Source organism: Garra rufa, chromosome 4 (assembly GCF_049309525.1).
Source record: "Garra rufa chromosome 4, GarRuf1.0, whole genome shotgun sequence".
In the NCBI taxonomy this organism is placed as follows: domain Eukaryota; kingdom Metazoa; phylum Chordata; class Actinopteri; order Cypriniformes; family Cyprinidae; genus Garra; species Garra rufa.
The window spans coordinates 37,952,929-37,965,235 of record NC_133364.1 but is presented as its reverse complement, the minus strand read 5'-3'; the positions used below and the strand labels follow the sequence as shown (position 1 = coordinate 37,965,235).

The 12,307-nt window shown below is 38.7% G+C and overlaps 2 protein-coding genes across 2 annotated transcripts in view; one reads left to right on the top strand and one right to left on the bottom strand.

Moving 5' to 3' along the window:
- LOC141332929 (NACHT, LRR and PYD domains-containing protein 3-like) overlaps window positions 1-12,307 on the top strand; it is a 443,961-nt gene that overhangs the window by 329,336 nt on the left and 102,318 nt on the right. The window lies entirely within an intron of this gene.
- Window positions 982-9,858, bottom strand: LOC141333404 (ras-related protein Rab-19). The gene is made up of 3 exons (XM_073838389.1): window positions 9,509-9,858; window positions 1,830-2,013; window positions 982-1,757 (listed from the first exon to the last, which is right to left on the bottom strand). The coding sequence occupies exons 1-3, from the start codon at window positions 9,698-9,700 to the stop codon at window positions 1,471-1,473; spliced, it is 663 nt and encodes a 220-aa protein (XP_073694490.1). The 5' UTR covers window positions 9,701-9,858; the 3' UTR covers window positions 982-1,470.

Below are 12,307 nucleotides of genomic sequence, written 5' to 3'. Positions count from 1 at the left end.
TTTTGGCCAAACTGTTGAGAAGCTATAAGCAAAAATAGCATTTTTCGTATCTCCTGACCACTAGGTGGTGCTGCTTCGAAACTCTGCAGGTAGCCTCAGGTCATGCTTCTTATAACACACACCAAGTTTGATCTCAATACGTCAAACCGTTGTGGAGATATAGCCTTGCATCCAATTTTTGCATGATTTTCGCCAAATTCGTTGGCAAATTCAAATTCGTTTCCAAACGGTTTGACTAATTGAATTGCAGAAACTGATGCTCTTCCAGCACAAATGTCCTTCTCAAATCAACATACATTCACTGGAGATGCAAACAGCAATAGTCTATAAGATCAAATCACTGTTAAAACTGCTGGTCAATAAACAGTGACTAATGCCCTTAATAAATCTCTTCAGTTGTTGCAGGATTGTTTTCTTTTTTCTTTGTTTTCTTTTTTCCCCGTAAGGGACCGTTCACACAGAATGTCTAAAATAAATTTGTTTAAACTCGTTATTTCATGTTGCCTTCAAATAAAACAGTTGCCGTGACAACCTGCTACTGTAAACAAAAGCTTGCAACACTTGCCCCGCCTCTGGTGACTCCTGATTGGTCCACTGCTTTGGAACTGACAGTGATGAGTGGCGTTAATCATGCTAGAATCATGCTAGCAACTTGTTAATTATGCTAAAAATGTGCTAGCAACTTGTTATCATGCTAGCAACTTGCTAATCATGCTAGAAACGTGTTAGCAACTTGCTAATCATCCTAGAAACATGTTTGATAATAATGCTTGAATCATGCTAGTAACATGCTAACCATGTTGGAAACACGCTAGCAACATGTTAATCATACTAGCAATATGCTATCTATCTATAGCTACAAAACAGTTGCCGTGACAACCTGCTACTGTAAACAAAAGCTCCGTCTGACAGTGAAGAGTGAAGCTGCAAGAAGCCGTGAATTTATAATAGCTAAGAAGTGTTCTTAAAACTGCCCTAGCTGTTATAAATTCACTGTAAACCACGGCTTCTTGGGGCTTATTGCCTTTATAAAACAGTCGTTCCATATACGTAGGTTTCACAAAATAAAAATATATAAATAAAACTGAGCAAACAAAGTGTAATGATATAAATAAATACCGTATTCTTTTCTCAGAAACAGTTGTGGTTCCAACAAAGCTGTGTGTTTGTAGTGTATTTTACAACAGCTTCGAATGTGGCTCAGCCAATCAGAATCAAAGACCGGAAATATCCATTTTATCCACCTTTTTCTGTCAGGATGGATTCTGACTTCCTTCAGGATGTTTGTGTAATGGGGTAAAAAGATCAACTTTTTAATTGAAACGAAACCTTTTTAAATATGGTTAATATAAACATGTGGGCGGAGCTAAGCTGTGCATTAATTTGACTAGAGACACCAGAGACTGGAAATATAGCACATTGCAATGAAAGAGAGTGTTGTGAGTGAACGGCCCTCAGATGGTGTAGCGCTCAGCACTGGCAGGACTGTTGTTTGTGGTGAGCGTTGTACTCTGTGAGCGCGTGTTCGCTGTCGACGGCGTGTGAGTTCGTGCGCAGCAGCACGTGTGCGTCGTCCCGCGTGACGCCGGTGCCGTTCTGCAGCAGCAGCTGACGCGCCATCATGACGAACGCCTCCTCCACGCTCCCCGCCTCGCAGGCCGACGTCTCCAGAGCCGCGATCATGCCCTTGTCCTCCGCCAGCTCACAGGCGTCCGCGAACGGCACGTCCCGCTCCGCCTCCAGGTCTCGCTTGTTACCTGAGGAATACACGCCAGAGCTTCAGGAACAGACTGGTGCTGGAGTCAGAGTGTGAGGAGGGGGAGTGTTACCTATGAGGGCCATCAGCACATTGGTGGCTCCGAAGCGCTGCAGCTCGTGGACCCAGCGGTGCACCGACTCGAAGGTGGCCCTGCGGGTGACGTCGTAGGTGATCATGGCCCCGTGAGCACTGCGGTAGTAGCTCTGTGTGATGGTGCGGAAACGCTCCTGTCCCGCCGTGTCCCACACCTGCATCTACACACACACACACACACACACACACACGTGAGCAACTCCTCTGAGACTGGAGTCATAGAAACCAAACACACCTGAGATCAGCACCAGCTGACTGCATACTCAACACTGAACACTGCCTGTTGAATACTGCGTATTGTACAGTGTGGACTATATACTGCCTACTGCACGCTATGCACTGCATACTAAACATTATACTGCATACTAAACAGTAACACTGCACACTGCCTGTTGAACACTACATTTCATACTGAATACTAAACTGCGTACTGTACACTGCAAATTTCCTACTGAACACATTAAATACTGTACACTGTATACGGTATCCTGAACACTGCATATTGCTTAATGAACACTACCTTCATACTGTGTACTAAACTGCATGCTGTGTACTAAACATGGCATAATTCTACACTCCATACTCCGCTACATTTCATACTGTGTACTAAACACAGCGTACTAAACACTACAGTGTAGAATTGTATACTGCCTACTGAACACTACATGTACTAAATACGGCATGCTGTACACTGCATACTGCGTACTAAACAATATATTTCTACACTGCATACTCCCTATTAAACACTGTACGTTTCTTACTGCGTACTAAACTCTGCATTTTGAGCACTGCATACTGTGTGCTAAACGGCTTAATTCTGCACTGCATACTGTCCACTGAACACTACACTGGCTACTGAATACTAAACACTGAATACTGCCTACTGAACAGTGTGCACTGCATACTGAACACTACACTGGCTACTGAACACTAAACACTGAATGCTGCCTATTAAACACTGTACACTGCATACTGAACACTACACTGTCTACTGAACACTAAACACTGAATGCTGCCTATTAAACACTGTACACTGCATACTGAACACTAAACACTGAATACTGCCTACTGAACGATGTACACTGCATACTGAACACTACACTGGCTACTGAACATTAAACACTGAATGCTGCCTACTGAACAATGTACACTACATACTGAACACTACACTGGCTACTGAACACTAAACACTGTATACTGCATACTGAACACTACACTGGCTACTGAACACTAAACACTGTACACTGCATACTGAACACTACACTGGCTACTGAACACTAAACACTGTACACTGCATACTGAACACTACACTGGCTACTGAACACTAAACACTGTATACTGCATACTGAACACTACACTGGCTACTGAACATTAAACACTGAATGCTGCCTACTGAACGATGTACACTACATACTGAACACTACACTGGCTACTGAACACTAAACACTGAATACTGCCTACTGAACGATGTATACTGCATACTGAACACTACATGTACTAAATACGGCATGCTGTACACTGCATACTGTGTACTAAACAATATATTTCTACACTGCATACTGCCTATTAAACACTACGTTTTATACTGCGTACTAAACACTGCATTTTGAGCACTGCATACTGTGTGTTAGACGGCTTAATTCTGCACTGCATACTGTCCACTGAACACTACACTGGCTACTGAATACTAAACACTGAATACTGCCTACTGAACAGTGTACACTGGCTACTGAACACTAAACACTGAATACTGCCTACTGAACGATGTACACTGCATACTGAACACTACACTGGCTACTGAACACTAAAAACTGAATACTGCCTACTGAACGATGTACACTACGTACTGAACACTACACTGGCTACTGAACACTAAACACTGTACACTGCATACTGAGCACTACACTGGCTACTGAACACTAAACACTGAATACTGCCTACTGAATGATGTACACTGCATACTGAACACTACACTGGCTACTGAACACTAAAAACTGAATACTGCCTACTGAACGATGTACACTGCATACTGAACACTACACTGGCTACTGAACACTAAACACTGTACACTGCATACTGAACACTACACTGGCTACTGAACACTAAACACTGAATACTGCCTACTGAACGATGTACACTGCATACTGAACACTACACTGGCTACTGAACACTAAAAACTGAATACTGCCTACTACACTGCATACTGAACACTACATGTACTAAATACGGCATGCTGTACACTGCATACTGTGTACTAAACAATATATTTCTACACTGCATACTGCCTATTAAACTACGTTTTATACTGCGTACTAAACACTGCATTTTGAGCACTGCATACTGTGTGCTAGACGGCTTAATTCTGCACTGCATACTGTCCACTGAACACTACACTGACTACTGAATACTAAACACTGAATAGTGCCTACTGAACAGTGTACACTGCATACTGAACACTACACTGGCTACTGAACACTAAACACTGAATACTGCCTACTGAACGATGTACACTGCATACTGAACACTACACTGGCTACTGAACACTAAACACTGAATACTGCCTACTGAACAGTGTACACTGCATACTGAACACTACACTGGCTACTGAACACTAAACACTGAATACTGCCTACTGAACGATGTGCACTGCATACTGAACACTACACTGGCTACTGAACACTAAACACTGAATACTGCCTACTGAACAGTGTACACTGCATACTGAACACTACACTGGCTACTGAACACTAAACACTGAATACTGCCTACTGAACGATGTACACTACATACTGAACACTACACTGGCTACTGAACACTAAACACTGTACACTGCATACTGAACACTACACTGGCTACTGAACACTAAACACTGAATACTGCCTACTGAACAGTGTACACTGCATACTGAACACTACACTGGCTACTGAACACTAAACACTGAATACTGCCTACTGAACGATGTACACTACATACTGAACACTACACTGGCTACTGAACACTAAACACTGTACACTGCATACTGAACACTACACTGGCTACTGAATACTAAACACTGAATACTGCCTACTGAACAGTGTACACTGCATACTGAACACTAAACACTGAATACTGGCTACTGAACAGTGTACACTGCATACTGAACACTACACTGGCTACTGAACACTAAACACTGAATGCTGCCTATTAAACACTGTACACTGCATACTGAACACTACACTGGCTACTGAACACTAAACACTGAATACTGCCTACTGAACGATGTACACTACATACTGAACACTACACTGGCTACTGAACACTAAACACTGTACACTGCATACTGAACACTACACTGGCTACTGAATACTAAACACTGAATACTGCCTACTGAACAGTGTACACTGCATACTGAACACTAAACACTGAATACTGCCTACTGAACAGTGTACACTGCATACTGAACACTACACTGGCTACTGAACACTAAACACTGAATACTGCCTACTGAACAGTGTACACTGCATACTGAACACTACACTGGCTACTGAACACTAAACACTGAATACTGCCTACTGAACGATGTACACTACATACTGAACACTACACTGGCTACTGAACACTAAACACTGTACACTGCATACTGAACACTACACTGGCTACTGAATACTAAACACTGAATACTGCCTACTGAACAGTGTACACTGCATACTGAACACTAAACACTGAATACTGCCTACTGAACAGTGTACACTGCATACTGAACACTACACTGGCTACTGAACACTAAACACTGAATACTGCCTACTGAACAGTGTACACTGCATACTGAACACTACACTGGCTACTGAACACTAAACACTGAATACTGCATACTGAACACTACACTGGCTACTGAATACTAAACACTGAATACTGCCTACTGAACAGTGTACACTGCATACTGAACACTAAACACTGAATACTGCCTACTGAACAGTGTACACTGCATACTGAACACTACACTGGCTACTGAACACTAAACACTGAATACTGCCTACTGAACGATGTACACTACATACTGAACACTACACTGGCTACTGAACACTAAACACTGAATACTGCCTATTGAGCGATGTACACTGCATACTGAACACTACACTGGCTACTGAACACTAAACACTGAATACTGCCTGTTGAGCGATGTACACTGCATACTGAACACTACACTGGCTACTGAACATTAAACACTGAATACTGTAGGGATGGGAAGATTCCCCGATTCACTCGGTGCATCGGTTTAAAACGTTAACGATGCGATGCATCGGTTTAAAAAGTGCGCATCGGATACAAATTGGCATTTGTATCGCGATGCATCGTTTCTAACATATCTGCATCGGTAAATCCCGATTTATTTCTTTATAATTATTAGTAGACATACAACACTTTTATTATTTAGAAAGTGGAAGATATTGTTAGATTGTTTTCTCCCCTCTGAACTGTTTCGCAAGCACGTCTCCCTTCACTGCTGCGTGAATGATGTAGCCTATCACAACACTACAGAGAGCGGGGCGTGTCCAGAAAGTCACATAGAGCAGGGATTCTCAACCGGTGGCCCGCGAGATGGCTTAAAATTAATTTAAATTTTATCCTAAAATGGTTTAAAGCACGGCCTCTTTCGTGTTCTGTGATTGATTGCTTTGGACTCGGCGCAGCAAGCCTCATCGCATACAGACTGAACGGCGGCTCAAAACTTTCAAACGCGGCACGCAAACATCATCAGAGACCTGCAAGGGACTGATTTTTTTGTCCCGCTCCTGCAGAAATGTATGTTATTTTGTCCCACTCCCACCTGCAAAAGCCTACATAAAAGTAACCTATACCCCCGCGCAAAAACGGGTCTCTACTTCATCTCTTGACTGCATGAAACAAACCCTCGCACTAATGTGAAAGTAAAGACGATCAGAGTAATAGCAATGACACTCTTGCATATCGGATTCTAGGTACGCATAAGTCCGCTGTTGATTCATAAACTAGTCATACTTTCGGGGCTCTGATCCATAGTATTTTTGTGTGAAATTTCAAAATATTTGCATAGTTGTCAAAATGAATGTCTTGTGGGTGTTTTATAATGGATGCTCACCCATAGAGGTGGATCTTGTAAGGGTCAGTGGTGTTTATGCACATATGAGCACCAGCATCAACAGATATAGTATGTATTTGCTGTATTTTTCATTTGTATGTTCATTTTATGATGGATACAAACAGTAGATATTCGGTCAGTCCAGTTCAAATGGACAGGTTTAGTGAGTGGTATTTGGCATCTCCCTGTTGTTCTCTTTGGCAGGTTCACTTACTTTAGAAAAAGTACTCTGTAGTTGTTTAGAATGTCTGTATTAAAGAATTCAGGAGCTTTAAATCTGTCTAATATATATATTAGGGGTGGGCATAGATTAATTTTTTTAATCTAGATTAATCTAGATTAAATCTTGGAATTAATCTAGATTAAAATGGCTAATTTGAATTCTGCTGAAGGCATTCAGAATATGTGTGCTTCCCATATAATGACTAAAAGTAAGTCTTTGAGAATGGATCATAAAGCTCAAAAAGCTGTTCTATGATAATTTGTTGATGAAAATAAATTATGTTCAATTAGATGTACTTGTGTTTACTAACTAACTAACAATGAAATTATTTTTTCTACCCATATTGTGTTTTTTTTTAACGTCAACACCTACCCAACCCATTACATGTTACACCGTACTTTTATTTTGACAGGTTGCCGTGAAGTTTCTGTGTCATACAGTATGATATGATGCTAGTTTTCTCAAATGAAACGGTAAAAGTGACACTCACAGCAGTTTGGGAGATTGAGTTTATCTGTTCATGTGAGATGAAAATGCCAAAATTACCGGGAGCGTCACGTGTGTTTCAGTATGCGTGTAGTAAAAGCTTGTCTCCGCCATGCATACGTACAGCTAGGCAAACGGATTCATATTAAAACGGTCTTTTTGCATTTCAGTTTTCACATACACTAGTCCATATCGCGATTTGAATTAAGTGACAGACCAAGATTTGATTTATGAATCCAAAAAACGACGAATTTACGTGGCATTTCGCTATAGTAGATTCGGTTTTTATGAATGGAGGACGACGGCGATCCCGTCTGTGTTTTGACGGAGGAGACTTAAACTCGCGACCATATTCTATAGTCTTCGGTATACATCCGCGTTAAACTATCAAGGTGAAAGTCATCATAGCTTGCGTAGTTTAGACACAGCTCCCAACTCAAATTTGAGAATAGATTAACGGCGATATTTTTTTTTATCGCACGATAAGAGTTTCACGTTAACGCAGCACGTTAACGCCGATAACGGCCCACCACTAATATATATATATATATATATATATATATATATATATATATATATATATATATATATATACATAATCAAAAAGTCTTAGTTTTACTTGGTTAATAAATAATCAAACTGATTCACTGGCACCGTATCCTCTTTCACATCATCACATAAACTTGATCTAATTAGTTAGTGCTGAATTATCGCATCGTATCGTGATATGGGTGTGAATCGTATCGTATTGCATCGCAATATGTCACAAATGTATCGTTAATATATCGGATCGGATACTTTGTATCGAGATGCGTATCGGATCGGCATTATACCTTAGATGCCCAACCCTAGAATACTGCCTACTGAACGATGTACACTACATACTGAACACTACACTGGCTACTGAACACTAAACACTGAATACTGCCTACTGAACGATGTACACTACATACTGAACACTACACTGTCTACTGAACAGTAAAAAATTGCCAGTTGAAAAAATGTACACTGCATACTAAACACTGTACACTGCATACTGCCTATTGAACACTGCATAGTGAACACGGTACACTGCATACCAAACACTAAACACTGCATACTAACACAGACCATTTCCTGTTAAAAACTGTACACTACATACTGAACACTATACACTGCCTGTTGAACACTTTACAGTGTACTACAATCTCCATACACAGTATATGCATATTTGAAACCTGCATTATTCCCCCATAAACACTTGAAACAGTAGTATGGTAAGCTGTCATCAAATGATACTTAAATCTTACTTTCTACATAACAAACTTGTATAAAAACATGACATTTTTTCAGTTTCATAAAGAGAAGCATCACTTCCTGTTCATTCCTTACACAGGAAATGATAGGTCAAGTCATCCAGGTCTCCTATGTGCACAGCTAACATACAGCATACTGCAGCCGTAGTATGAGTAGTATGCAGTGTGCTGTTTTAAACACAGCCTGATTTGATCTGTGAAGGAAAACAGGTGTCTTTCTGCACACTGAACTTTTAAGTGCAGAGTTCTCTAACCAAACAAATGTTAAACTGTCAGAAGTTAGTCTTGTTCATGTAGATTCGACTCTCTCCACAAACACACATAAACAAACACAGACATGTTTATCTGTGATGCAGGAAGCAGCTTGTGTGTATGAGGATCAGCACTTCCTGTATGAGCGTCTAGAAGACAGACCTGTCAGACCGGTTCAGCTGCTGGAACCGGTTCAGGTTAAGAGCGGCACGTGCTGTAGGAGAATAAAGCTAAAATATACACACAAACATCAGATGAACAAGAGCGCTTCTGCCCCAGATTAAACCCCAGTGACCTCTGACCTTCACTCTGCGGCCGTCGATGTCGAGCGTGCGGACGGTGAAGTCCACGCCGATGGTGTTCTGCTGCGTCTTGAAGAACAGCCCCGTCTTGAAGCTCTGCACTAGACAGGTCTTGCCCACGTTGGAGTCTCCGATGAGGATGATCTTGAAGAGGAAGTCGAAGGAGTCGTCTTGAGGATTCTGTGGCTCCATGAGTCAGTCCAGCAGGAGCCCATGCTTCAGCGGCTCATCTCAGCTCTGATCACTCCACTGCTCTCTGCACGCTCACACCTTCCTCAACAACCTGGTCCGACAGGTGAAACCGCCACCTGCGCCGCTGCATTGTGGGTAATGAGGTGCAGCTGCCAGAACATCCACTACACACTCACTATTACTGTGTAGGCTACAAAATACAGACATCTGTTGTTTCACTTTCACAAATGTTAATCAATAACCTCAAAGTAAATATTACAGGAGCTATGAGTCTTACGGAAATTAACCACGGTTTTACTGCAAATAAAACCAAAAACCATGTAGTGTCATTAGAATGTTATATATTTATTACTATGTTATTTATATTTTTATATTTGTGTATATATACTGCTCAAAAATTAAAGGGAACACTATCGTGTACATTGTGTTGGTTAAGTGTTCCCTTTATTTTTTGAGCAGTATATAAATACATTATTTTATATTTTTATATTTATTTTTTTTAAATATATGTGTATATTGTGTATGTTTATGTATTTATTAATACACACACACAGTGTTTATTTTCAAAATATTTAAATGTATATATTTATATGTATATTTTTTAATATTTATTTATATATTAAATAATTGATATTATTTATAAATATGTTGAATATATAAACAAGCTTTTCTTAAATATATACATGCATGTGTGTCTGTGTGTGTGTGTTTATATATACATAATTGTTATACAAATGCTAATCTATATGGTAAAAAAAACATGGTTACTACTCTTTTACTATAATAAAACCATGGTTAATTTTTGTACAATTTTGGACTTTTTTACGAAATAACCACTGAATAAACCTCAAACAAAATAGAAAAAGATGATTAAAAAACAACTATTTGTTATTTTGTGTAAGCAGTGTGGCAAATTTAGCCAACGTCATTATTATTTATATTTATTAGAATTGTATATATTTATTATTACATTTTATATATTTATATTTGTTTGTATGTATATATAGTGCTCCAAAATAACATCACATCCAAAATAAGTTTTTTTTTTTTTTACATAATATATGTGTATATTGTGTATAGTTATGTATAAAATATAGTGTATGTTTTAAAAATATTTACATGTATATATTTAAATTCATATAATTGATATTATTTATAAATATTTTTAATATATGAACATGTACATATACACTAACAGTCAAAAGTTTGGACACACTTAACTTAATGTTTTTGTTTATTATTTTTATTTTATTTTATTTTTTTTTGTCAAATATTAATTGGGTAAAAAATAACAAATAAAATATATTTATTGATTGATTTTATTTATATTTTTTATTTCCCCATGGAAACTAATGTTTTTCTTAAAAACACACTGAGAGTCATTCCTTGACACAATTTGTATTTAAAAATAAAATAAAATGAAATAAAAATAAAAAATATATTGCATTGTTTTTTTAATAACTATTATTTGACCCAAATAAAAAATGAAGTCAAGTGTGTCCAAACTTTTGACACACATATATTATGTAAAAAAAAATAAATAAATAAATAAAATATTTTGGATGTGATTTGAATCGTTTGACAACAGCACTAATATATATATAACCGTCACAAATGGTGTGAGAATAGATTGAAATTTTGAAATTATGAAAATATTACGATAAAAACATATTGTTTCCAAATTGTGACATTGTAGTTCAAATGATGATACTGTTTTATTAAATATACAAATCTTTTGGTTGCTACAACAAAATAAAATTAATGCGTAAATGCGTAATTCCGCATTTGTTCGTCTAATGCGTAACGTCAGATAAAAGTCACGGGACTCCAAAGTGCGCAAATTTTAGTAAAGTTCCGCAATCTTGAAAGTATGGTTATTATTGAAAGCTATTGTTATTATAAAGTAATTATGTATTACCAATTCAGATGTTAAACGATCGCTCATTCTAGTCTAGTGAAATCAAATAAAGGGACTTTTACTATATAACGTGTTCTCTGACAGGAAGCAGTTGATCTGTAGGGCTGTTCCCCAGTCCGTTCTTCCGGTGGCGTGCTCTTCTCCTCAACACATCCTAGCATCATCATGGTGAGCAGTAACGTGTTTAAATCCTAGTTGAATGAGTTTATAATGAGTGAGAGTCGCTGTGGACAGACTCGTGTATCTGTTAAAGTCATTCTGTGTGATTCTGCGGCGATATTCACGCTTTATTCGGGCTTTGTGCGCCACATGCGTCGGAACAATGAGACTAGCCGCTTCATCAGCAGACTTTCACATATATATTTGTGTTTGTGTCCGCGTTTATATGAGGTTATATGTGCAGATGTTAGTCTTAATGTGGGATAGATGTGTTTCTGCGGATCTTCTGGGAGTTTCTAGTGTTTTCTGAGGAGGGCGGAGTCTCTCTGGCTCATTAACATAAACTCATCTACCGCTGACATCAATATAATGATCATAGAAATTATCAATTTATCAAAATAACATTAGTGAGATCTGGATATTAAGTGTGTATATAAGCTATTGGACAGAAATGGTGCAAAGTAAGAGTCGGAAACGCTCATTTTCTATGAGATTTTGGTCTTTTTGCTGTTTCATGAAGTGTTTTGTCA

Coding starts and splice junctions, on each gene's coding strand:
- LOC141333404 (XM_073838389.1), bottom strand. CDS start 9,700: ATGGAGCCACAGAATCCTCAAGACGACTCCTTCGACTTCCTCTTCAAG. Junction 2,014..9,508: donor TCGACGGCCGCAGAGTGAAG/GTCAGAGGTCAC, acceptor GTGTGTGTGTAG/ATGCAGGTGTGGGACACGGC. Junction 1,758..1,829: donor TGTGCTGATGGCCCTCATAG/GTAACACTCCCC, acceptor TGTATTCCTCAG/GTAACAAGCGAGACCTGGAG.